This window comes from Phoenix dactylifera, chromosome 12 (genome assembly GCF_009389715.1).
Source record: "Phoenix dactylifera cultivar Barhee BC4 chromosome 12, palm_55x_up_171113_PBpolish2nd_filt_p, whole genome shotgun sequence".
Classification (NCBI taxonomy): Eukaryota; Viridiplantae; Streptophyta; class Magnoliopsida; order Arecales; family Arecaceae; genus Phoenix; species Phoenix dactylifera.
The window spans coordinates 8,982,767-9,010,712 of NC_052403.1; the positions used below are offsets into that span (position 1 = coordinate 8,982,767).

The window sequence follows — 27,946 nt, forward strand, 5'->3', positions numbered from 1 at the left end:
ATAATTTAATATTATATTAAATTATTTAACATAATATATCAATGTATTATGATGTAATGTAATATAATATTATAGTTATATTATAATACAATAATAAAGATACAAAATATTATAATTATTAGCATACATTAATTTTTCATAAGATGACATAATATTAAATTATTTAACATAATATATTAATATATTATGATATAATGTAATATAATATTATATTTATACTATAATACAATAATAAAGGTATAAAATATTATAATTATTAGCATAAATTAATTTTTCATAATATAACATAATATTAAATTATTTAACATAACATATTAATGTATTATGATATAATGCAATATAATATTATATTTATAGCATGATACAATAATAAAAGTATAAAATATTATAATTATTAGCGTAAATTAATTTTTTATAATATAATATAATATTAAATTATTTAATATAATATATTGATGTATTATGATATAATGTAATATAATATGAAGTCTGATCCACGGCTATGGTTCCTTATCAGGGCTCTAGCAGATTTTTAAGTTTATAAAGAGATAAAGTACGTAATTGTTATATTTTATTATAGGTATTTTTGTCAAAAAAAAAAACTTCCTAACAAAGCTCAAAAAACTTTTTTTGAAAGCTCTAAAATGAACCTTGAGGATGATAGTGGTATTTTGATGATTAATACAATAATCAAGAGTATGTTACAAGTTAATTCGATACATCATTTATAAGTCTGTCACTCTCAGTACATTAGTATAATAAGATAAAGATGCATTTCATTATTTATATGGATGAATCTAACCTTAAGTTGCAGCAAAGTGTGGATTGAGTCGACCCCAAGATTGATTGAGTTGATCCTGGCACATCAAGAAACCATCTGGCACACTTCTGCAAAAATGGCACGGATGAACAGTAGTTGGGTCGACCCAAGTAAAGAATGAGTCGACCCAATCCTCAAGCCTCAAGAAAACAGTTCTCTGGAAACCCTGAGAGGGTCGACCCAAATGAAACTTGAGTCGACCCAAACTTGAGTCGACCCCAAGTTAACATGAGTCGACCCAAAGGCAATGACATTCAAAAATAGGTTCTCTGGAAACCCTGAGAGGGTCGACCCAAGTAAAAGTTGAGTCGACCCAACTGAACCTTGAGTCGACCCAAAAAGATGTTGAGTCGACCCAAGTGAAGGAAGGCTGAAATGCAAGGTTCTGTGGTTCTGAGAGGGTCGACCCTAGTAAATGTTGAGTCGACCCAAGTGAAAGTTGGGTCGACCCCAGTAAAAGTTGAGTCGACCCAAGCACGGGTCTGCAGAAGTACTTTTTGACCTTCCAACAGTGAGTAACGGCTAGTTTTTGAATTCTAACCATTGGGGCTTGTCCAATGGATGAAGGAAACTATTTAAAGTGACACTATTCATAAGAGGAAAGGGACTTTTGCAAAATATCAAAGCTTACACAAGAAAGATAAGTGCCCTAATCTTCTTCATCCAAGTGCTTCATTCAAGACTCAAAAAGGAAGTGGTTGAGCAGACTCCAAGAAATATCAAAAGCTCCATCCACCCTTGAAGAGTGAAGCATTCTTGACAAAGAAGAGAGAAGTCTAATCAAGTGATAACTATTCTCTAAACTTTTCCTTGTAGCTTATAAATGTTATATTTGCTCAACTAGGAGCTTCAAGTTTCTTCTTTCTTTTATTAATCACCTTGTAAAGGTTTGTTGGAGAGCCCGTAAAACCAACGGTGTAGGTTTATTGGTGAACTCGTAAAACCAATTGTGAAGGTTCGTTGGTGAGCCCGTAAAACCAACATAGGTTCTTGGTGATCCCGAGAAACCAAAGTGTAAAGGTTTTTGGATTGTGAGCCCGAAAAACAATCCAACTGTAATCCGCGGGATTATAGTGAATTCCCAAAGAGTCGCTTGGGGAGTGGATGTAGGTGCTTAGGAGAGCACCGAACCACTATACTTCATGTGTGTTTGTATTGTGCTTTGTTCTATTTCACTAACTCATCAATTGACATAAGTAAGATAGTAAAAATTAAGAGAAACCAATTCACCCCCCCTCTTGGCTTGTCACCTTGGGCAACAAGTGGTATCAGAGCAAGGTGCTCCTAAAGTATTTGTTGATCTCACAATCAAGAGTCAAAGATCATGACAACCCAAGTGGAATGTTCTATGAGTGAGGGGCAATCCACAAATAGACCTCCTGTATTTAATGGCACAAATTACACATACTGGAAAGCTAGGATGAGGATATTCATTCAAGCTCTAGACTATAAATTGTGGTATATTATAACTAGAAAACCTCACACACCCACATTAGTATAGAGGGCACTATCATACCCAAACTAGAAATGGATTGGAATGAAAGTGATAGAAGACTAGCACAATTAAATGCTAAAGCGATTAATGTACTTTACTGTTCACTAGATGTAAGTGAATTCAATAGAATATCTACATGCATCTCTGCAAAAGAAATTTGGGATAAACTTGAGGTCACACATGAAGGAACTAATCAAGTTAAGGAGTCAAAAATAAAGATATTAGTACATAAGTATGAATTGTTTAAAATGGAATCCACTGAGTCCATAACTGAAATATTTACTCGTTTCACTGAAATCATAAATGGGCTAAAGAGTTTAGGAAAGTCTTATACTAACTCTGAATTGGTGCGAAAAATTCTCAGGTCTCTACCAAGAGTTTGGGAGACCAAGGTAACAGCAATTCAGGAAGCAAAGGACCTCAACACACTGCAATTGGAGGAACTTCTAGGATCACTCATGACCCATGAGTTGACCATGAGGCAAAATTCAGAAGATGAGGTCAAGAGAAGAAAGACCATTGCCCTAAAGTCTACCACTCCAAAACAAAAAACTGAGTCGGAAGAATCTGATGATGATGATGAATTTGATGAAGAAGGAATGGCTACGCTTGGAAGAAAATTCAGAAAATTTATGAGAGGTAAGAAGAGATTTCATAAAAAGAAACCCTTCTTCAAAGGTAGCTCAAGCAAAGAAAAGGGTAAGGACAAAGAAAAGGAAAAGGAAACACCTATTTGTTATAAGTGTAACAAGCCCAGGCATTATAAGATAGATTGCCCGGAATTAAAGTGGATGGCAAGAAAACTTAAAAAGAAGAACTTCATGGCTGAATGGAGTGAAAGTGAGGAGTCAAGTTCGGAAGAGGAAGATCATCAAGAGACGGCCCAAATATGCCATATGGCCAATGACGATGAGGTAGATTCTGAACTTGAATGTGATTTTACTGTTGATGAATTACATGATGCATTTTTAGAACTCATGGAAGAACACAAAAAACTCATCAATAAAAATAAAGTTCTAAAAGAAGAAAATCAATCTCTTATCAAAGATAAGCTGAAACTATCTCATAACTATGAAACATTAAGTAGGAGACTCACAAATGAAACCAAGAATCTAATTGCTGAAAATGTCAAGTTAAAAGAAGATGCTGAAAAATATAAATCCTTAGTAGACAAGTTTACACTTAGCTCAACCAAATTAAATATGATTTTTGATAGTCAAAAAGCTGTATATGATAAGGCTGGATTAGGATATAAAACAAATAGGAAACAAAAATACTTAAAGAACATATTTGTAAAAGCTAAAAATGAAAATATTACTTATCATTGTTACAATAAATTAGGACATAAAGCATATGAATGTAACTATAGAAAGTCTAGCCACAACAAATTGAGTAATATTATAAGCTTAAATTCAAGAAAGTTTGGGTTCCAAAAGGAACATCAAATACTAACCCTAAAGGACCCAACATAGTTTGGGTACCTAAAGCTCATTCTTGATCTTGATTGCAGGGGTGTCTTGCAGCTAATAAGGTGGATAAACGATAGTATCTAGATAGCGGCTGTTCAAGACACATGACCGGTGACGTAGACCAATTTGTCACCTTGGAGTCTAAGAAGGGTGGAGTAGTAACCTATGGAGACAATAGAAAAGGGTATATCATTGGAAAGGGTAAAATTTTCATTACTCCATCTACCTTCATAGAAAATGTCTTATTAGTTAATTGTTTGAAACATAACCTACTTAGCATAAGTCAATTTTGTGATAAAGGGTTTAAAGTCACGTTTGAAGCATCAGTATGCATAATCACAAATCCTAAAGATAATAGCATTGTACTTATAGGACAAAGGCAAAGAAATATCTACATGGTAGATCTTCATGAATTAGGCAAGAAAAATGGATTATGTTTAAGTACCAATGAAGAAAAGAAAAATGAAACAAGTTGGCTTTGGCATCGTAGACTAGGACATGCTAGTATGGAATTGATATCAAAACTAGTCAAGAAGGAATTAATAAAAGATGTGCCAAAATTGATCTTTGAAAAGGACAAAATTTGTGGACCATGCTCATTAGGAAAACAAACAAAATCATCCTTCCAATCAAAGAATATAGTATCAACAACTAGGCCTTTTGAACTTATACATATGGATCTATTTGGACCCACTAGAACTGGGAGTCTAGGAGGGAAGAAGTATGGACTAGTTATAGTAGATGATTTTTCAAGATATACATGGGTTTCATTTTTGGCACATAAGAATGAAGCATTTTCAGCATTCTTGAAACATTATAATTATATCATAAATGAAAAGAAGCTCACCTTAATAGCAATTCGAAGTGATCATGGAACTGAATTTGAAAATCAACACTTTGAAGAATTTTGTAATAAAAATGGTATCTCACATCAATTTTCAGCACCTAGAACGCCTCAACAAAATGGGGTTGTTGAAAGAAAAAATAGGACCTCGGCAGAAATGGCACGTACGATGTTGTGCGAGTCAAATCTTCCAAAGTACTTTTGGGCTGAAGCTATAAGCACTGCTTGCCATATTCTAAATCGGGTTTTAATACGACCTATAACCAAGAAAACTCCTTATGAACTTTGGAAGAATAAGAAACCAACCGCTAAATATCTTAGAGTATTTGGATGTAGATGTTTCATCTTAAACAATGGCAAGGAGGATCTAAGTAAATTTGATGCCAAGTCAGATGAAGGTATCTTCTTAGGATACTCCACATCTAGCAGGGCATACAGAGTGTTCAATAAAAGAACTCTTGTAGTCGAAGAGTCAGTTAATATCATATTTGATGAGTCTGATAGTGAGTCTGCTAGGAAAGAAAATATTCTTGATGATGATACAGGAATTATTAACTTTGAAAAATTAAATCTTGATGACGTGCCAATTCAAGATAAGGAAAATGATCGCGTGCCACCACAATCTCAAGACTTGCCAAAGGAATGGAGGTATGCATATGGACACCCTAAAGACTTAATCATTGGTGATCCATCTCAAGGGGTAAGAACTCGATCCTCTCTTAGAAATTTAAATGATTATCTTGCTTTTGTTTCAAGTTAGAACCTAAGACTTATGAAGAAGCTGAAAAAGATACCAATTGGATAAATGCTATGCAAGAAGAATTAAATCAATTCAAAAGAAGTAATGTATGGACATTAACTGAGAGACCAAAGCATAACTCTGTAATTGGAACAAAATGGATCTTTAGAAATAAATTAGATGAAAATGGGGTAGTTATAAGAAATAAAGCTAGAATTGTAGCTAAGGGATACAATCAAGAAGAAGGGATAGATTTTGATGAAACATTTGCTCCCGTAGCTAGATTAGAGGCTATTAGATTACTTCTAGCTTTTGCATGTTTCATGGATTTCAAATTGTATCAAATGGATGTAAAAAGTGCATTCTTAAATGATTTTATAGAGGAAGAAGTATATGTAGAGCAACCTCCTGGTTTTGAGAATCATGAATTGCCAAATCATGTGTTTAGACTACATAAGGCATTATATGGATTGAAGCAAGCACCTAGGGCTTGGTATGATCGATTAAGCAAATTTCTACTAAATAATGACTTCAGTAGAGGAAATGTAGATAAAACACTTTTTCTCAAAAGAAAAGACGAAAATCTGCTAGTGGTACAAATATATGTAGATGACATAATATTTGGTGCCACAAATGATAATCTTTGCAAAGAGTTTGCTAATTTAATGCACGGAGAATTCGAGATGAGTTTGATAGAAGAACTAAGTTGCTTTCTCGGATTACAAATCAAACAAACTAAAGAAGGTATCTTCATTCATCAAACTAAGTATACAAAGGAAATATTAAAGAAGTTTGGGAATAAAAATCACAAGAGAGTAAGCACTCCAATGAATCCTACTAGTAAGCTAGACAAAGATGAGAAAGGAAAGAGTATTGATAGTAAGCTTTATAGAGGATTAATTGGATCCTTGCTCTACCTTACTGCTAGTAGACCAGACATCGTGTTTAGTGTATGAATATGTGCTAGATACCAATCAGATCCTAAGGAGTCACATTTAAGTGCTGTTAAAAGAATCCTTAGATATTTAAGAGGAACTACAAACATAGGATTATGGTACTCGAGAGACTCCTATCTAGATTTGCTTACCTACTCAGATGCTGATTTTGCTGGATGCAAATTAGATAGGAAGAGCACTAGTGGAACATGTCAATTTTTAGGAAATAACTTAGTATCATGGTTTAGCAAAAAGCAGAATTCAGTAGCATTGTCGACGGTTAAAGCTGAATATATAGCTGCCGGCAGTTGTTGTGCTCAAGTACTATGGCTTAAGCAACAACTAGAGGACTATGGAGTTAAACTAGATAACATTCCTATAAAGTGTGATAATACTAGTGCCATCAACCTTACTAAAAATTCGGTTCAGCACTCTAAAGCCAAACACATTGAAATAAGATATCATTTTATTAGAGATCATGTGCAAAATGGAAACATATCTATTAAGCATGTATGTACTGAGAAACAATTAGCTGACATATTCACAAAACCTTTGAGTGAAGATAGATTTTGCACGCTTAGGAGGAAATTAGGCATATGTGATCCTTTTTATTGAGGAGATATAAAAGGGAGCCAGCAGTCTCATGATACACTCCTCCCATTTCTAAAAACCCATGAAACATTAGTCAAACTAGTCATCTATAGATTTCTTACTCATGTATCATTATTCCAGTAAGAATTTGTAAGGATTGGAAGAAAGAAAATTTTTAAAAGAGAAAAGAAAGAGAAAGAAAGATTTCTGAACTTGGGTCGACCCAACCCAGAATAGGGTCGACCCAATGTTGAGTCGACCCAAGAAAAATCCAGGGTCGACCCAACGACGGAACCCCACTGTTAAAAGGGAGACCCGTGAGCAGTCTAGGGCACTGTTTTCACTTTGTCCTCTTCCGAAAACCCTATTCCCCACTCTCAAATCTCCTCCAATCATCTCCAAACAGTAGATTACATCAAGATTTTGAAGAAATGGGACCCAAGAGAGCCGTAGCCAAGCGATCCGGGAGGGTTTCACGGATCACCCGTGCGGATAGGGCTGCTACAGAGCCTTCTACAGTGTCTCCACAAGGTGAGACACGTGTAGAGCCTCCCTCCCCTTCAGTTCAACTTGCGAAATTTGCGGGGAGACCGGTTACCACGGGGAGAAGGATCCACTCCGAGTTTTTGGATCAAGAAGGGTTCCGTTTGGGGGAATGGATCCGAAGGCAAGGATGGGAGTATCTTTGCTCCCTAGATGTGGTGATCTACCCAGGATTGGTCCGTGAGTTCTATGCCTTCCTCAAAACTGGAATGGGAGGGCTTATATCTGAAGTTCGAGGAATAAGTGTTAGGGTTTCCGAAGAGAGTTTAAGTGAGTTGCTTCATCTCCCCTGCGAAGGAGCAACTCCAGAAAAGCCCGAAAACAAGTTGAGAGTCTTGCAGTTGATTCTTGAGAATGAAGACTTCGATTATTCTGAAAATGTAATAGCAAACTCTCTTTCAGCTGAAATGAGGTTGTTGCACAACTTCATAGGTCGGATTTTATTTCCGAAGAGCGGGAGATTTGATCTCATTTCTGAGTGAGATCTGGTTGTCATGGAGCACATTATTCAGGGCATTCCCCTGAATCTCCCGGCTATGATACTCAGGCAGATGAGAAAGGTTATATGCAACTCCAGAGTCTCCCTACCTTATGGTATGATACTCACCCTGATCTTCCGACAACATGATATATCTGTAGAGGGAGAGATCTCCAGGCATCTACTATTCACTGACACATACACTGCACGATCCCTTATTCACATGAGTTATGAGAAGGTGAACGGACAGTGGGTACGTGCTGGAGCTGGGATTCAGGGTGATGCACCAGAGGGTGATGCACCAGAGATTGGAGACCCCATTCCTGAGGATGAGGAGCCTACGGATCATCCTACAGCACCTTCAGAGGCTGGACCTTCGTCATCTGTTCCGGCGGGATACACAGATGAGTTTTGGAGTAGGATGACTGAGCTTATGTCAGCTCAGGCGAGGACTATCACTGATGGACTGACGAGCAGACTGGATATTATGACTGCTGAGATCAGCGATCTTAGAGAGCAGATAGGAGCTCTACGGAGAGAGAGAGATGTTCATGGACCATCTGTGCCTCAGGCAGCTGAGTCAGAGATTTTGGCACAGAGTCATCCAGCTCACCGAGCTCCACGCCAGACTCAGTCCCATCAGGCTTGACCTCCCCTCGCCACTTATGCTAGAAGGATGAGGACTAGATCACAGCCATTAGATACCCCCTAGGCTGATATTAGCATTCTGATTAGAGCCTACGATATGTATCTAGTTCTCATATGTATTTTGTGTTGATCATGTACTTTGTACCTTGATTGAGGAACATTGTATTTATTTTGTTTTGGCATTATTGTACTACAATGTTCCATTTTGATCAATAAAACTGAAATATTTGTTAATTATTGTGTCTATTCCCATGCACCTATTTGATGATAACAAAAAGGGGGAGAAGCAAGGAAAGAGAAATAAGTTGACAAACAAGTTGAAAATTATAATAGGAAAGGTTATACATTTAAGGGGGAGCAATTTGTAACAATGAAAATGTTAAAGTCTAAAATTTAAATCGAATTTCAGAATTTGGCACATAGAGTTTCAGAATTTGACACATACCTTTCACATTTCGATACATAATCTGAAACTCATGCTTTATCTCAAATTTTTGAAGTTTCATCCTTAATGAAATATAAAAGAAAGGGGGAGTAATTCAAAAGGTCAGATTGGAAACATTTGGATGAAATAGGGGGAGACTTCACTCTCAAATTTGAAAAGCTGAAATTCAGCAACTTGAGCCCTTTTAAAACTAATTTTAAGATAAGTATCAATAGGCTCATACTCTATATTTTGTAATCATCAAAAAGGAGGAGATTGAGGATGATAGTGGTATTTTGATGATTAATACAATAATCAAGAGTATGTTACAAGTTAATTCGATACATCATTTATAAGTCTGTCACTCTCAGTACATTAGTATAATAAGATAAAGATGCATTTCATTGTTTATATGGATGAATCTAACCTTAAGTTGCAGCAAAGTGTGGATTGAGTCGACCCCAAGATTGATTGAGTTGATCCTGGCACATCAAGAAACCATCTGGCACACTTCTGCAAAAATGGCACGGATGAACAGTAGTTGGGTCGACCCAAGTAAAGAATGAGTCGACCCAATCCTCAAGCCTCAAGAAAACAGTTCTCTGGAAACCCTGAGAGGGTCGACCCAAATGAAACTTGAGTCGACCCAAACTTGAGTCGACCCCAAGTTAACATGAGTCGACCCAAAGGCAATGACATTCAAAAATAGGTTCTCTGGAAACCCTGAGAGGGTCGACCCAAGTAAAAGTTGAGTCGACCCAACTGAACCTTGAGTCGACCCAAAAAGATGTTGAGTCGACCCAAGTGAAGGAAGGCTGAAATGCAAGGTTCTGTGGTTCTGAGAGGGTCGACCCTAGTAAATGTTGAGTCGACCCAAGTGAAAGTTGGGTCGACCCCAGTAAAAGTTGAGTCGACCCAAGCACGGGTCTGCAGAAGTACTTTTTGACCTTCCAACAGTGAGTAACGGCTAGTTTTTGAATTCTAACCATTGGGGCTTGTCCAATGGATGAAGGAAACTATTTAAAGTGACACTATTCATAAGAGGAAAGGGACTTTTGCAAAATATCAAAGCTTACACAAGAAAGACAAGTGCCCTAATCTTCTTCATCCAAGTACTTCATTCAAGACTCAAAAAGGAAGTGGTTGAGCAGACTCCAAGAAATATCAAAAGCTCCATCCACCCTTGAAGAGTGAAGCATTCTTGACAAAGAAGAGAGAAGTCTCATCAAGCGATAACTATTCTCTAAACTCTTCCTTGTAGCTTATAAATGTTATATTTGCTCAACTAGGAGCTTCAAGTTTCTTCTTTCTTTTATTAATCACCTTGTAAAGGTTTGTTGGAGAGCCCGTAAAACCAACGGTGTAGGTTTATTGGTGAACTCGTAAAACCAATTGTAAAGGTTCGTTGGTGAGCCCGTAAAACCAACATAGGTTCTTGGTGATCCCGGAAAACCAAAGTGTAAAGGTTTTTGGATTGTGAGCCCAGAAAACAATCCAACTGTAATCCGCGGGATTATAGTGAATTCCCAAGGGGTCGCTTGGGGAGTGGATGTAGGTGCTTAGGAGAGCACCGAACCACTATACTTCCTGTGTGTTTGTATTGTGCTTTGTTCTATTTCACTAACTCATCAATTGACATAAGTACGATAGTAAAAATTAAGAGAAACCAATTCACCCTCCCTCTTGGCTTGTCACCTTGGGCAACAAAGCTTCTCCCAAAAAAATGTTTTTAGCTTTCTGAAAAAACTAAAACAGCTTTTCGAAATTTTTACCAAACACCTTTTTGATCCAAAAGTGTTTTGGAGGGCTAGAAAGTGCTTTTTGGCCCTCCAAAAGCTCCCCCAAGCCCCATTTGGGAAAGCTGTTGGCAGTAGAACTTTTGGAAGTGGAGCTTTTGAAAATAGAGCTTTTTGAAGTAGAGCTTTTATAAAAAGTTGTTTGTTGTTTAGTAACTACATTTCTAAAGTGTTGTGCCACTTTAACATGTATTTGGTAAACAAACTTAGAAAACACTTTTGGTATGACAAAATGACCATAAAGAGCATTGTATAGTATTATACAACAGAGCATAATAAAATATAATACATAAATATATGATATAGTATAATATTACTATAATGTAATATAATATTATTATAATATAGTAATATAATATTGTATGCTATAGCATTATAATTTAATATAATATTAAATTATTTAACATAACATATCAATGTATTATGATATAATGTAATATAATATTATATTTATATTATAATACAATAATAAAAGTATAAAATATTATAATTATTAGCTTAAATTATTTTTTCATAATATAACAAATTTTCTAGCTTTGTGATAAAATTGGTTAAACAATTATTAAAAAAATATTTTGTGTAATTGTTATATTTCATCACGGATATTTTGGTAAAAAAAAAGCTTTCCGAACGAGCCTAAAAGTGCTTTTTTGGAAAGCTCCAAAATGGAGCTTCTCCTAAAAACCTGTTTTTAGCTCTTTGAAAAAGCTAAAATAGCTTCTCGAAATTTTTACCAAACACCCCTATTTCATTTAAAAGTACTTTTAGAGGATCAGAAAGTACTTTTTGGCCCTCCAATAGCTCTCCCAAATGGAGCCTTAGAAGCTCCATTTTGGAGCTTTCCAGAAAAGCACTTTTAGGCCTGATCGGAAAGCTACTTTTTTGACCAAAATATCCGTGATAAAATATAACAATTACACAAGATGTCCCTTTAATAATTGTTTTTAATAATTGTTTAACCAATTTTATCACCTAGCTAGAAAATGTTATATTATGAAAAATTAATTTACGCTAATAATTATAATATTTTATACATTTATTATTGTATTGTACTATAAACATAATATTATATTACATTATATCATAATCAATTATTATGCTATAGTATACAATATTATATTACTATGTTATAATAATATTATATTACATTACAATAATATTATACTATATCATATATTTATGTATTAATATATATTATATTTTATTATGCTCTATTGTATAATACTATGCAATATCCTTTATGGTCATTTTGTTATACAAAAAGTATTTTTTTAGTTTGTTTACCAAACACATGTTAAAGTTGCACAGCATCTTAGAAATATAGTTACCAAACAGCAAACAGTTTTTTATAAAAGTTTTACTTTAAAAAGCTCTACTTCCAAAAGATCTACTGCCAATAGCTTTCCTAGATGGAGCCGTAGTCATCCCGGTGTTGTAGCAAACAAAACACTTGGAAGTAAAAAGTTTCAATATTTTAGGGTAACTACGGTAACACAAATAAGAGTCAGCTTCCATTTTTTGTAGATAGTGGGTTGACAAATATAATATAACTAAAGTAAACACCAAACAAAATCATCCATAACTCACAGTAAACTGGTGGCAGCACACGAGCTGACAAGTATAAGATTTGGGTGGGTATGGTCATGTGGGCTAATTTCAGCTAAGATATCCTTTTCGTGAGCCATTTTTTCTAAACCCACACCGCAAAAGCATTGTAATTTATACCTAATATATGTTGGCTACTCTTCTTCCTCATCCTCATACTGCAACAAGCTGAAGTCTCTTGATTGCCCCCTCTTCAAGCTCCCCTGAATTCTTTCTTTGATGGCCGCACCCTAACCAGACCCAACAGAGTAATCAATACAAAGGCCGCATTATAGAAAAACTGAAATTATAGCATGTAAGAGAAAAACTCACCATTGAGTGACACCCTTCCTCAAACTTCTCAAGAAAACCAGCAACCCAGCGATCTGCATTTTCCACCCACTCATCGTGCAACAAGCTTGCAGTTTTTGCAACCGTTTGCAACTGAGGGGAACAAAAAACATGAGTCAAATGCACATAAATACTGAAATATTTAATCAACTGATCAGCACATAAATCACCTGCAAAACTTTGACAAATGATGGATAATGAATGGAAATCTGGAAATTCCCAGAAGGTCGCAAAAGGCTAGGCATGCTTTAAAAAATTTAGTGCACAATTTACAGGTTCCATAATGAATCTACAAAACAATGGGGCTGGCCCTAGGGCTCCGATGGAAGTTTGCTTGCAACCACATAAGGTAGGAAGTGATGTGACCATCATAAAAATAATGGAACATTGGAATCAGTCTCTGAACTGTAAAGGATCCAAACATCCAATATGCAGTATCTAGTGCCCACTTCCTTATCAAGGTGATATTATGCAAGAACAGAGCCTGCCAAGGAACCGGGAAAGCTAGTTGGGATGTACGGAAACTAACCTTATTGGTTATACAGTTTAAGCTCATGCAACCAGGAAAAAACTGCAAGACATTACCAGGCCCCAGGTAATAGCAGAGAAAAAAGAAATACAAAATTCAATAGTATCATAAGAACCTCGAGTCCTAAAACATACAACAACTCCTTGCTTGTTTTAGTTAAACATTGGATTGGACATGCCAAATTTCAAGTCTTCTAACCTTTGGATTCCTCATATCTGCATTAATATGAAAAATCTTACAAATCAATACCTACCTACAAGCCTGTGTCAGATTTTAATTTTCTGAGGTCCTCATAATTAACACCGTGTATCATGACAATGTGTTCTAGATCAAACACTTGCCAGTAACTAATACACAAATTATTGAAGAGCTGGAACCTAAACAAATACTCAACAACTGCTGGAACTATTAAGCATGAAATGCAATGAAATCATGTTGTCCAAATGGCAGTCTTTGCTCAAGACTCAATGTAATTGTGAAAATCAAGATTGTTTATTTGTATTGAACCAGGCTCATGTCAGCAAAGAGTGGACAACTTAAACTATGAATTGCAAACAATTTACGAGTTTTATAAGCAGATAGACAAGCAAAAGAGGCTCATCATGACTAATAGATGACAACAGGGCCTGCTCCTACCAAACTTCTATCTATATGGGCCAAGGCCAGAAGAAGCTGGCAGTGGTTTGATTGAAACAAGTCATAATTAGACTGGTGCTGGGCTTTTGCCTCATACAGACCCAGCACATTCAAAGTACTTTTTCTTTTCTTTCATTTTTCCCTAGGAATCTAAATCTTCTAACCTATATATGCAATGTATTCTCGTCCATATGGAGGATAATACCTTCTCCTCTACCTTTTCTCGCTGCTTCTTCATATTATCCTGCAAGTTTTTCAAGCTCATGTTCACTCTCAACCGCTTCTCCTGAAAGAAAATCCAAATTATAAAAGCTCAGTTACCTCATCCATGTAAAAGTTGCCAGAACTTGTAATCAATAGATAAGAGGCACTTATGACAAGAACATAGTCATCAGAGGAAAAATAATCATCTATCTTGACAGCACATGATAATAGACATTTCAAATATAACATGCCTTCACATAGCTGACCCCAAGGTCCTTCCTAGTGTATCCTCGGGCCAAGTTGCGCATTACATACTGGTTGTAGTCTTTAACTATTCTCATTATAATATCAGATGTTGATATCCCATCTGTGCGTTTTGTCTCCTTAAATTTACCAACGGACTTGACCTGCCAACCATAGGCCAATCTAATGATGTTTAAAAACAGATCTTAAGTGATGATAGACACATAGACTTCATAAAAGAGACAGATAAAATAGTGTTCAGATGCATATAGAAAAACAGGTCACTCGGAAAACTCACATATTCATAGACATCCTTGCCAGCTCCACTAGCATCTGCATATCTAATAAAAACAAAGAAAGTGTGTCTTCTCATTAAAATATTCAAGGAATGGATATAGATGATTAGTTAGCAACATTACATCATATACAGGCAATTAAACAAATAGAATAAACCAAACACTCCAAGACTCCTGCCATATATGCCTATACTATACAAGCATATAGAAGCTCTAACAATTAGGAAACAAGGAGGAGTATAATTAAATTTCATAATACATAAAATGCATCAGTATTTAGTTGCTAAAATCCATTAACAAATCATATAGATCATGCAAAATGCATTTGGGTTGAATGACCTTACGGGAGGGAGTCATGTGCTACAAAATCAATCTTGTGCTTCTCTAGGAATTCCTTTGTGATCACCCAAGGAGCATCAGGAATAACTTCATCAACCCATCTGAGGAGGAAAAAAAGGAAAGAAAACAAGATGAATAATTATAACATAACTGCTTCTAGATTCCTAAAAATGCAAAAAAGAAAAAAGTTTTCCTCTCATTATTCAATTGCTGAATTGAAAAAAAAAATCGGAACATGTCTTTCATCCAATCCCAGAAGAAGCTGTCTAACAGCCCCAATCTGAGTGCTACATCTTTGAATTGGCAAGTTCAGTAAGAGCCCCTAAGATGTAAATACAACAAGAAAAAGAGAAGGAAATCAAAGCAAAAATAACTTTGGAATATGGCATACAATTCATATAGTCTTTCCACTTCCTTTCTTTTTATCTCTTGTTTCTTGGTTCAATTTTTAGGTTTTATCTGCACAGTAATTGCACATTCAATGTTGTTGCCCTTTAATATGGAAGTTGCTCTGCAAAACCTTCTTTTTATTTGAAGAAGAAAAACTATTAACTTTTGTGAAATGCAAATACCACTGTCACAAGTTAATAAGAAAATATCCTTAGTAACATAAAAAGCAGCAACCCATTGAATATCGATAAGTCTTGAGGAAAACATTATAATAAGTTGACATCTTATCATGCTGTTATCTGTAGAAAAACTCCCCCTCCAACATATTTTACAAGCATGCCTCTTATAAAAAGCAATAGCACGATTCTGGAAGTTGTAAAGCTAAAGAAGTAAAGGCAATATCAATGTCACCTACAATCAACATCCAATTACACAAACAATGGAAATTTGATTAAATATTCTTAGATCCATATGATTAATATGGCGGCACTGCACCTGTGCCATGTCTGATATACATATAAATCAGTTTCTTTGATTAAAAGTTCATATTACAAATAAGTTTCAGTTGAAGATGTAAAGTAACTATTTAAAGAAAACCAAGAAAACAACATCAAGTGAGTGAGCAATCCGGCCGCCCGCTCACCAGAGAGAGAGATTAAAATTCATCAGAAGCATTGATCAGAGGGATGAAATAAAAGGTTAAAAGAAAGAATCAGAACATAGTTAACTTTGATCCATGGGACAAAAATATAAGGTAAGTGAAAAACGAAAGTTCAAATTTAAAGTTCTTACTAGTCAAAGAAATGCACCATAGAGGCCGCATGCCTAAATAAGTACCAGACAGATTTTATGGAAGGGTCATAATACTTAATAACATTGTTGTTGAAAATTTCCAATCAACTAGAGGTGAACAATAACCAGAGTTCCAACAAAATATCAAAAAGAAATTATATGAACGAAGTACTCATGTTCTACAGTTCTTAAAACATCATTAGAACTGAATTCATCTACTTTTGGTAATTCAGAGCTATTGGTTAGCAAAAGTTTTTTTCCTTCTATTGGTGGTAAACTATTCATTTATGCTGCATTTTGCACCATTGCTAATTTTTGTTCTATTTCATTTTTCTGATTGTTCTGGTTTTGTTTTGGTTTTGTTTTCAATGCTATTGGAAATACATTTGGTAGTTAAAAATGTTTTTAGTTTTAAAATAAAAATAAAGTATGCTTAATGATAGTATAACCAAGAATGGCAATAAAACTAGCACCGGTAATAGTGATGTCATGACAGATGGCAATAGGGCCAGTAATGATGGTGACAAAGGGTTGTGGTGGTGATAGCAACAGAGGGTGGTGATGCCAATGACAATGAATATAGTTGTGGTGGTGATGGTAGTATCTGTGGTTATGATGGAGAGGCGATGGAGGTTGTAGCTATCGGGGCTTATGAACTTGGCAACAACAATGGCAGCAACCTGGCAGGTGGAGGAGGTGTAGCCATGTAGGTGGTGGTAATGGCAATCAATGTCGGCAGAATCGTCCCAAACCACCCAATTCGGGACATACTAAGCTATATCAATGGCGGACCGGGATGGTTCTGTCCTTCACATCGAGAAACCAGCGAGGAAGGGGGAGAGGAAGAAGGAAAGAGAGGAAGAAAGAGAGAGGGGGAGGGAGGGAAGGAGGAAGAGAGGGAGAGAGAGGGAGGGTGGCGGATGGACGACGAAGGGCCAGGAAGGAGTACAAAGGGCCGGAGGAAGGGCTCCACCCCCTGATTTCCCTGTTTCATTCGAAACAAGGTCCCGGAGGGGCCCTCCGCAGCCCTCCCCCAACCTTCGTCGGTTGTCCGTCACCCCTCTCTCTCCCTTCTTCCCCCTCCCTCTCCCTCCCCCTTTATCCTGTTCTCCCTCTCCCCCGCCCTCTCTGTTGTGTTGGTACAGCTCGGCATGAAACGGCATAGGGGGCGTGCCGAACCATGCTGCTGGGCAACCGATACAAGCCTCAATACTAGCACAGCTGGACAGGTGGTAGCTGCATAGGTGATGCAGGTGGAGGTTGAGGCAAAGGATTGTAATACCTTATTGTGCTATTTTTGTTTTCAAAAATTTTGAAAGTCCAGGGACCCATTTGGTATTGCTCTTGTTTTCTTTTTGGTTTTCAAAAGCCCAAGAAAAATGAATTAGACTGAAGAACATGTATGATGAAACCCTTTTTTTCAAATTGTTTATGTAATACTTAATACTTTCCAAAGCAAAGATTTCTTGCTTCCAAAAAAGAATGAAAGGAAAAGCAAAGGAGAGCAGAGGTTTCATACAAATACTAGGTTCAACATCAATCTTCATGTGATATTTCACTAATTTATAAAAAGACAAAGATAAAAAATACAATAACAATGCCAAAAGGCCCCATTATTTTCATTTTCAAAAATTGTAGTAATTTTTAAGATAGTTTTCTCAAAACATTTTTCTGCCTGGATTTCGTTTCTGTTTTGAAAACAAGAAACAGTAAATGACAAAAATCAAACAGGCTACCAGCGATTAATACAAGGACTGGAAATGAGGCAGGTTTGCACTGGGCCACCCCCCGACCAGATTTGGTCCAAATATGCAAAGCGAAGCAAACTATGTAAAAGCCAGGCCCGTTTGGTCCAAAAAGGGGCTGTGGAGAAGCAGGAATGGTATTGGCAGTGGTGAAGCAAAAGAAGTGAATTAGGCATAGTTATCAGAATTGAACTTGGCATTTATCCAGCCAGTTCAGTGGTTCAACTGCTATGTAACTGGCCAAACCACAAGCATATTAAAATATTAAATTATATTAAATATAATTATAGATATGTTTAGAATAAGTAATATACTATTACAGTATCGTTATAACTCAGTAACATGTTTCAGTGGTTAAGATACTAAAGTTGCCTTTATCAGGTCCAGGGTTCGAAGCAGCTATTTTATATACCATATCTGGGATTAAAAAAGCTAAAGGAAAGGACCAATCTGGGTCACTAAAACTTGCCAAGTCAGCTGGATCATGTGAAACACAGCCAAATCTGGCAAGTTTCATGAGGTTGATGCGGATCTAGTCTTTCAAAAAACCTGAACCAGACTAAGGCTCAGTTCACCATGTTTCTGATCCTACTAGCTGGTACAGTCTGGGTCTAGTTACTGTGGATTAGAGTTATAATTTTTTTAGCATATGATGCATGTGTTATATAATGCATAACAGTATATATCATATTGCAATTGGGCTTCACACTGGGCCAGGGCCAAGCTAGGGTCCACCTAAGCCCAGTCCAAAGTCATCATGATCCAGACACATTTCCAGGCCTTACTGGTAATATCTTCAAAATACCAAAAATCTGGCTACTAGGTACTTAAGACATTGTAGATCATCATGAATGAAATCAGTAAAATCATCTGGATGTTCTGCAATATATTTTTAGTACAAAGCATAACTAGATTGGCTTTGCCTTGAGTACGTTCAAGTATAGTATTTACCAATTTAACACTAAGATCATTCCACATATACTTAAGCAAATAAAAGAACAGGAGAGTGCCTTCCAAATGGCAGCTTGTTAGGTGGAACCAAACTAATAGTAGAAATAGACTCTTGAAACAAAAGTAGCTTTCCTAGGATAGATCTCCCCAATGTCCTCTTCATGATGCTTACTGCCATGGTCAATTTCCGCTATCACTGCAGCATGAGAACTTTCAAGAAATCCTCTTCCAAAATTAAAGATCCTCCTGTTGTTTCTAAATTCCTCATCCCATAAAAATTTGAATCTCCATCATCCCCCATACCAAAAAAAGAAAAAAAAGAGAGAGAGAGAAATTAAATGAGAATATTTTCCCTTACCTGTCTGCTCACCGTTAACATATGCAAACATCACATAACCCATGGAGCTAAACATGTTGAAACTAGTTGACTTGCCATAATACATTTTGGTTGAAAAATAGTTCGATTAAATGCAATGTCTAAGTTTTGGCTTCTCAAGCTCATTAAATGTAGGATTTTAAACATTCAGAATATTTTAAAGGAGAAAATAATCAAGAGAAATAAATAAGTTGAAGATAGATATGCATGAAAATTGATTATTAAAACATAAAAAAAAAACAAAGCGCATGACAAATATGGAAGTTCTCTATGAGCCAAATATGCAAGAACAGCCCTACAGCATTTTGAGGCCATAAACATTGAAAGACTATTTATGTAATGTTTTTAGAAAAATATTCACCATGAAGCTTTTCAACTATGTACAGATTCCCAAATAATCACTTTTAAGAACATCACTTCAACAAAAAAACTAGCTAATTGCACAACCTATCTATACTTTTTTCCAAGATTCACAATCTCGATACTGGATTGTATTCCAATGGGAGACCAGTATAGTATGGTACTAGAGTTGTACCGTAACATACAGACCTGTACTAATATATGAAAAAAAACCCAGTTTTTTTCTTTTTGTTTTCAACGTTTTTAAGCTTCCTTAATTAGTTTTGAGCGGAAAATAAGATTTTCTAAGTTCATTTTTATGTTAAAATTTAATATACTTTAATGTTTTAAGTTACATGCCTAAAGAATAATGTGACTATATAATACATGTTAAGTTAACCAAGTATAATATTGAAAATGTTGGATACTTATATTAAAAAATTGAAAAAACAATGTTCATGCATATGCTAAATAAAATCTTAAAAATTAAATTTTAATTTTGGCTAATCTAGCCTCTGATAGGAGGTACCACATATATTTTTTAAGGCCATATTAAGCACTAATAGAATAATTAATCTAGGAATTTCTTCAAAATTGGACTTTTATTCAAGAAGCAATTAATATAACAAGAGTTAATCAGATTATTGTCAACAAAAGATAGCAGATAGCATGCTAGACCGTGAGCATGATACTAATTCTGAAATCTAACCTCTATTTTTTATTATTTTTAAATATATTTTGAATAAAAATAAAATAAATATCAAAAAATCAAAAAAGTTATACTACTAAGATCTACAATACATCATGAAATCATGTGAAACAAAATTTTGACATTACTTCCCCATTTTTTCAATTTTTGCCTATTTATATGATTAAAAAAAATGAAAAGAGAAATCTAAGAAAATACCTTGGGGAACTGAGGATCTGAACTCCTTGCTCACCATGCCAATCCCCCCCCCCCTCTCTCTCTCTCTATTTTACTTCTTCTTTCTCCTCTGTTACATTGCTCATGAGTGAAAAAGAGGGAGAAAAGGGTGTGGTGACCTTTTTTTCCCACGATTATTATGAGGGAGGGGTTCACTGGAACCCGAACCAGGCCCTTACCGAGCTGAATTGCTCGATACTACTTATTTCTAAGCGATTCAGCCCAATAAGGGTTAGTTCACACCGGTTTGGACCCCATTTCATGCCAAGACCACGAATCTTCCCACTTCGTGTTCGGCAAGGTACAATATCGACCAAACCAATTAGTTTGTTCTGTTGCCATATAGCATGCTTTTTTCTAAGTCATGCCACAAGTCAAATGGCATGTGATTACTCATGGGTCTACAAAGTCTAGAAAATCTCCTAAATTATTCACATTGCTGTCATTTACTGCAAGTAGCATAAAGTTTCTATAAATTTCAAGCACAATCTCTCCACAATCAATTGAAAATCAAAGTTCATACTTCCACCACAATCAATGAAAATCAAAGTTCATCAAGGAAAGTGACATCCATTCAGCAGCAAATTCCTACCTGATAATGGATCTCACATTACGACATTCTTCAATTAAATTGTGAAACTTGGCTTTCTAGAGAGGTTAGGATAAAAGTTCCCAATGTTAATACGAGTTCTGGATATTTTTCTTTTCCTTTAACATCCAATATCAAAGCATAGAAGTTAAATAGCTAAGATCAGGCAATTCTCTGTACCTCTTATTATTGTCCCCTTAACTCTATGGTTACCAAAACTGCACAAACAGTTCCAATAAACAATCACCACCCAACTCTAGCTATGAGGCCCATGTATCCACCCATGACAACATACTCATCATTGCGCCCAGCTTTATGGCAACCTGAGTCTACCTAAAGGCAAAAATTTATTATGCTATGATGCAATGTTCACTAAAAACAGCAAAAGACATAGCCGCATTACTAGTAAAATGTTAAAATGTCAATGGTGCATGCAGAAGGAGTGCAACAAGGCATGAAAAGAAAATCCCTAGCAATAGCAGAAGATATACATGCACTTTTACTGATTGAAGGTAAGAAGCTCTTGGTGCATGGAAGAATTGACGAGCATGATAACAAGCAGAAAAAGGGGGGTGGGGGAGAGGAGGGGAGAGAAGCATCTTTTTAGCAGAATATTCAAATTAAAAACAAGTTCATCAAAATGACCCAGTACGAAATCTTGATGTAAGCTTCTAAAAGAATAGAACCAGACAAATTACTTGCAATGACGAAGAGATTCATAACGCTCAGCTTCAGTCATGACAGTCTTCCCTTTATATGTGTGTGTCAATTCATCATTGCAACAACCAACAAGTAGATACGTGTTTGGAAACCTATATCATAAGAATAATCAATTAAAACTCAAATGTGTTTTAAAAGTCAAACATCAAGAATCTAAAGATTATAGAAGATGAAATTCTGAGAATTTACCAAGAAGCATTAGGCAAGAAATTACAGGTGATTAGCTGGTCAATGTAACAAATTCTCTATATAATTGAAAATATTTCTACAATTCTTTTTCTTACTATACCATCATAATTATAACACGCATTCTAAATTATAGTATGCACTACAGTAGTTCAAGACAAAGGGGCCATACAACCAATTTTTCCATAGCTTTTTTTATATCAGTTTGCTAATCCTCCAACTTCGTTTCATTTTTGAATAATCCACAATAGTTTCATAACTTGCTCCTGAAAAACCTCCCGAATAACAGTATTCATCCCTTGTCTCATTAATTTGGATCTATGACCATGACTAGAATTAAAATTTGCAGAGTTAGCTCATTTTTTTGTTTTCAACAATAGAAATTGAACTTTAAAATGCAAAAGAAAAGTCTACTGGACCCTATTTTGGCTTCAAAAATATTTCTTTTCTATTATGTCACTGCAGTAAGTTATTTTATCTTTGGCTAGGAACCAAAGGACTCAAGATTGGTGCAGAAGTACTAAAACAGGGTCATAATGTTGCACCAATTGGTTTCAGGTTTTCTTTTGGTACGACACCTTCTAAAGGGGAAAAATCAAGAAACTATATGTATTACCCTATTCCCAGTTCCTAAACTGCACATTTCATATGCATCAAACAAATAAGTAAAAATTTTTTTAGTTATCCAAATATAAAGTCATGTAACTATATTATTTAGTATTTGAGTGCCATCTAAAGCCCCTTCTAATTTCAATTATTTTCAGTTTCAATCATAAGCGTATTGTGAAAGAAGTTAATGTCCATCAAATCTTCAAAATTCTTCTGTATAATAAGTAATGGCCACGACAAAGATGATTTTTAAAGTAGAAAGACATTTACTTCATGTAAATATGGAGTCATGAAGGCAGGCTTCTATGATGAGGATCTAAAGATCGTTATGCCCAAAAAAAATATATGCAATGCAATTAAATTATAAACAATGTCCGTTGTCTCAATTTCGGACCCCATACCGGTGCCACACTAGTATAGTATTTGAATAGTATGGTATGAAATTTTTTTGACATGCCGAATGTCGGTACGCCACCCGTACCGAGTACCGGTACCAAACCGGTACGGTATGCCCTATACCGTCCGGTTCGGGCCAGTGCGGCGTACCACGATTATAAAATATGCACACAATAATTAGTGCCCAAGTGACAACTGCATAGATGAAACAACAAAATCTTCATAGCTGTTATGTAGTTTGATAATGTCGCAAGAGAACAACTAAATATTGTTGTACACTCAGACAATATGGAAATAAGAAGGTCCAAGGAGTTTTCAAAAGTTGTAAATGTGAAAATACCAATATTCGACAAGCATCTGAGTCTTCATTCTTCTAATATAAGATAAGAGTTGGACTAATGTGACAAATAAGAATCTCATTTAGGCTTAAAGCAAACTACTATTAAAAATCAATTTTGTAAGAAAAACCCTTTTACTATCTCTTATATATATTTTCAATTTTGTAAGAAAAAGAAAAACCCTTTTATTATCTTTTATATATATTTTCAGGAGGTGAGACTGCAAGTTTTGAGCCAATTTTGAGAGCCGACATTACCAATTTCTAATTCAAGGAAAAAAGAACTTTTTTTCCTTTCTTTTGGGGTGGGGAGTTTTTTTTTTTGGGGGGGGGGGGGGGGCACGGGGGGGAGGGAGGAATGTAGTGTTACTAAAAAATAGATGAAAAACTGAAATTATCATGTTTTTAGGAGCTCGAAAGCAATGTCTATATGAGTCCAACAAAGCTTTTACCTTAAATCAGGCAAACCAAAGCCAAGAAAACAAAGCATGGAGCACCTTCCTCCCCCCTCCCCTCTCTCTTTCTCTCTTTGGTCAGGTTAGGGTTTCCCTCTCCCTTCCTCCCTCCCTCCCTCTCCCTCTCTCTCTCTCTTCCTTTCTCCTTTTCTCCCTCTCCCCATCCCCATCCCTCTCCAGCTCACCTTGTGTCAATACATCCCGGAATGGCATAGTAGCGACCCGTACCATGCTAAACCGGTTGTTGGCCGATACCCTCTCTGGTAACAATTCGGCAAACCTTGTTTGGGAGACTAGAGTCGTCACCCATCATAACTATCCCTTCTTCAAACTAATATTGGGGAAAAGCTATTGACCAAAAATAACACTAGCTACCCAAACGAAATGACCCTAAAATCATAGAAATCATTCAAATGATTCTATTTCAGCATGGCGGTAAATTTCAGCCAATTTCAATCAAAATTGGATGAAACCACTAAAATTAGACCAAATTGGTTGGTTTTTGATCCAAACTAACCAAAATGACAGTCAGCATAAGTCCAACTAAAATTAATCAATTTGAGTCACATAGCTTCAATTTTAGTCCAAAATTTACTCCATAGTATATAAATAATCCTTATTAATCAAGCCATCAATCAATAAGTAGTGAACAGATTTTGGGACTTGATAAGCACTATTGCCCTGTAATTTTAGGCATGAGTCTAATCTGATAGTTTCCTTGTAAACCAGTTTGAGATAGGAAAAAAATAATAAGAATCTATTTGCTACTCAAAAAGTGTTAGGCTAGCCTGATTGGATGATCCAAGAAGATCATTGGACTCGATGTGAACCATTTTGGCCACTACGAATATTTAGGAGGATCACCAAACTCGATGTACATCACTTTGGCCACTGCGAGTATCCAAAAGGATCACCAGACTCGATGTGGAACACTTTGGCCACTACGAGTATTCAGACGTATCACCGAACTCGATGTAGAACACTTTGGCCACTACGAGTATTCAGAAGAATCACCAGACTCGATGTAGAACACTTTGGCCACTAGAGCATTCAGGAGGTCACCAGATTCGATGTGGACCACTTTGTCCACTATGGATATTTAGGAGGATCACCAAACTCGATGTGGATCACTTTGGCCACTACGATATGGGTTGGATAGGATTCAATAATGAGATCCATCACATTGGAAAGCCGAATTGCAGCCAAACTTCCGAAGACCATAATTTGGTCATACGATGCCCGATTGAGATGATTTTTTTTTTTGAAATTGGGTATCTTTTCGAAATCTACAATTTTGGGCCAACGGTTGAATCAGACTAAAATTCCATCATTTAGACCTTAAAATGGGATGGTCAAAGCGAAAGTTTCTTTTTTGGGTAATACTTTAACCAGACGTAGCTCTCAATCCGATAAAAATCCGGCAGAGCGACAGGAGGCAGAGTTAATGTAGAAGTCGAGATCTACCTCCTCGAGATTTTTAGCTTTTTTTACTAGAAATGTTTATTTTAAAAAAAAAGTTCTATTAGAATTAGAAAGAAAATGCGACCTAAATTATGTTAGGACGGACCTCACATTATAAAAAAAGGCCATGTACCTCAATTTTTTAAGAATTAATTTAAAAAAAGACTTAAAGCCCTACTTTCAAGATTTCTCCATCTTCTTCTAGTTATCTTCTGAGAGATTTGAGTTGAGCGGATTAAAGAAAATTGTTCTTCTCTCCAATTGGATCAAGTTGGTATCAGAGCCATAATCTTGCTAAGATATCTTCCACAGTGTTCACCTTCTTTAAGTTGATAAATGGCCCTAATCGCACCAATTGCAACTATCAAAGATGAATTATAGGAAATACTAACAACACCAATTTGGAAGTTCTTCACCATCCCATGCATGAAGTCTTTCAGAAGAAAACCGGACCCCAAATTAAGCTTGCATGCAAGGGGATGGGATCTTCAAACGCTTAATGAGGTGAGCTAATTTTTAAGAAAATAATGGTAATAACCACAAGTGCAGCTAAACACCTCACAGCCAAAACAAAATACACATCTATCTGTACCGACATATATGTATCAAGCAATCTAGGAAGAAAGCAGCCAACTGGAAACATGGAATCACCAAAAATATGCAAGCAAAATCCCAATTCCAACAAGAGCTCGGACCGGCAATCTCTTAGATTTCTTAACAAGACACCAAAACGAACGAATTTTCCCACGAAAAACAGTATAAAACCGAAAATTCACGAATCATATAATCACAGATTACACATAAAAACATAAACCCAATTCTACGAAACCAAACATAAAAAAAGAAAACGAACTTTCCCATCAAAAACGTCATGAAACCAAAAACTTCGAATCCTATAGTGAGGAAATCAGAAGGGAACGGGAAATCGAGAAAACAAGCGAAGGGGGTGAGTAGGGTTACAGTTTCTTGGCCTGTTCGAGGGATCGGGCGTGGCCGAAGTGGAAAAGATCGTAGATGCCATCGGCGTAGACTCGGACGGGCCTATCCCCCTCGCCCTCCGCCTCCACCTTCTTCTCCGGCGTCGGATCCGCCATTGGAGTTCTGAAGCCGAATTCCACTGCGAGAAGGGTCACGGAGACGAGTTCTCTGCCGCGTCCTTTGACTCTTTTTTTATTTATTTCGTAAATAGTTAGATTCGTGGGAGCTTCTTTGAAGAGCTCGGAATAACGTTTTTTCCCCTTTCTTTTGCTTTCCCTGCTTTTGCCTTGACGAAGTTTCTGCGAAGCCAATTGGATACAGCATCAAGAGGAGAGAGATGCAGAACCAACTGATAAAGAGGGTGGAGTTTTCTGAGTCGAATCCAAATCTTGAATGCTTAGTGGAGGTTGGGATAGAACCCAAGTTCTTCCCAACGAACGATGGATTGTTTTAGAATTTTTTTTTTTTTAAGAATACTTTTCTAAATATCAAATTTTATATTAATATTCTTTCAAAATTAATATTTGCATGTATACCTTCGTAAAATTTGTTATTGTACAAATGTCCGTAATATAACAGTTGTTCTAACGGTGTTAAAAAAAATTATATTTATATTAATTAAAAATAAAATAAATTTTAAAATTATGCTATTGTCCTTGTCTTCTTCTCCTATCGTAATCACAATTTATTTGTATGTCTACCCAGGATATTTTAGTCATTTTAATTTAAAACTGTTAATTTTTTAACGTCATTAGATAGCATGGATATATATGCAAAAACAAAAATAAAAAAATAGAATGGCAAAACAAATGTTTTACAAGGGCATACATGCAGATATCAAATTTGGAAGAATATTCATGCAAAATCCGATATTTAGGAGGGTATTCATGCAAAAAACCCTTATTTTTATAAGGGAGATGCTCATATGGTTACAACCTGGTGCATCCTTTTTAATCTAGAATTTGTTTGGTTCTAATATATATATATATATATATATATATATATATATATATATATATTAAAATGGCTAATATTTAGTTGAGTATATTTTAAAAAAATACATAAAATATATATTATATTTTTAATGAAGAAAAAGATATTGCTCTATTTTATTTAAAAATTTAAGGGTATTTTTTAAAAAAAAAATTATCTTAATTTTTAATCGCCAAAAAAATTGACTTTTTTTATGTCTCATATAAATTTTTTGTTTTCAGTATATAAGAAAATATTTTTTTATAAGAAAGTTATTTTTCTATCTCTCTTCTTTGAAAACTCCAGCAAAACATAAGATATTTCAGGAAACAATACTAAAAAAATTTAAAGATGCTAAAATTATTTAGTAAATTATAAAATAGTTTTAAAGACTTTCTACATAACTCGCACAATATTATGGCTATTGATGATAATTAATAAGAGGTTCGTATCAAATTTTTCTAGATGAAATTTAGCAAAAGATAAGAACGTGGAAGATAGTAAAAAGGAATTACCATGAAGTATGTTTCGCTTGAGTTGTTGAGAGACATAAAGAATAAATATATTTTTTTTCAAAATTTGAATGAATACTTATCCAATACAGAATTTTGTATTTTAATTTTGTGCATATACATAATTTATATGATAAGAAGGCTAACAACGAGATTACTCCATCTAAGGATAAATCTAGTAGACGAAGATCTTTAACTTTTTTTAAGCAAATCATGATACATGATTACATGAGCAATGTGATACATTAT

The 27,946-nt window shown here is 35.5% G+C and overlaps 1 protein-coding gene across 3 annotated transcripts; it reads right to left on the reverse strand.

The window, feature by feature from the left end:
* Positions 1-12,237: 12,237 nt before the first annotated feature.
* Positions 12,238-26,605, reverse strand: LOC103722029 (choline-phosphate cytidylyltransferase 2-like). Of its 3 annotated transcripts, none has more exons than XM_008812443.3 (8): positions 26,196-26,604; positions 21,770-21,883; positions 14,970-15,065; positions 14,628-14,670; positions 14,338-14,493; positions 14,100-14,168; positions 12,700-12,810; positions 12,238-12,617 (listed from the first exon to the last, which is right to left on the reverse strand). In XM_008812443.3, exons 1-8 carry the CDS (start codon positions 26,327-26,329, stop codon positions 12,522-12,524), a joined length of 819 nt encoding a protein of 272 aa, XP_008810665.2. In that variant the 5' UTR covers positions 26,330-26,604; the 3' UTR covers positions 12,238-12,521. The 3 variants fall into 3 exon arrangements, with proteins under 3 accessions (XP_008810665.2, XP_008810667.2, XP_038988500.1); XM_008812445.4 differs by having other exon boundaries at positions 14,088-14,168; positions 26,196-26,601; XM_039132572.1 differs by lacking the exon at positions 21,770-21,883 and having other exon boundaries at positions 14,088-14,168; positions 26,196-26,605.
* Positions 26,606-27,946: the final 1,341 nt, after the last annotated feature.

Bases quoted from the DNA above. Each gene is read 5' to 3' on its own strand.
- LOC103722029 (XM_008812445.4), bottom strand. From the start codon at position 26,329: ATGGCGGATCCGACGCCGGAGAAGAAGGTGGAGGCGGAGGGCGAGGGG. The intron at 14,671-14,969 runs GTAAGGTCATTC...TGTTTTTATTAG, and splicing joins GTAGCACATGACTCCCTCCC to ATATGCAGATGCTAGTGGAG. The intron at 12,811-14,087 runs GTATTATCCTCC...TGTTCCCCTCAG, and splicing joins GAGAAAAGGTAGAGGAGAAG to TTGCAAACGGTTGCAAAAAC.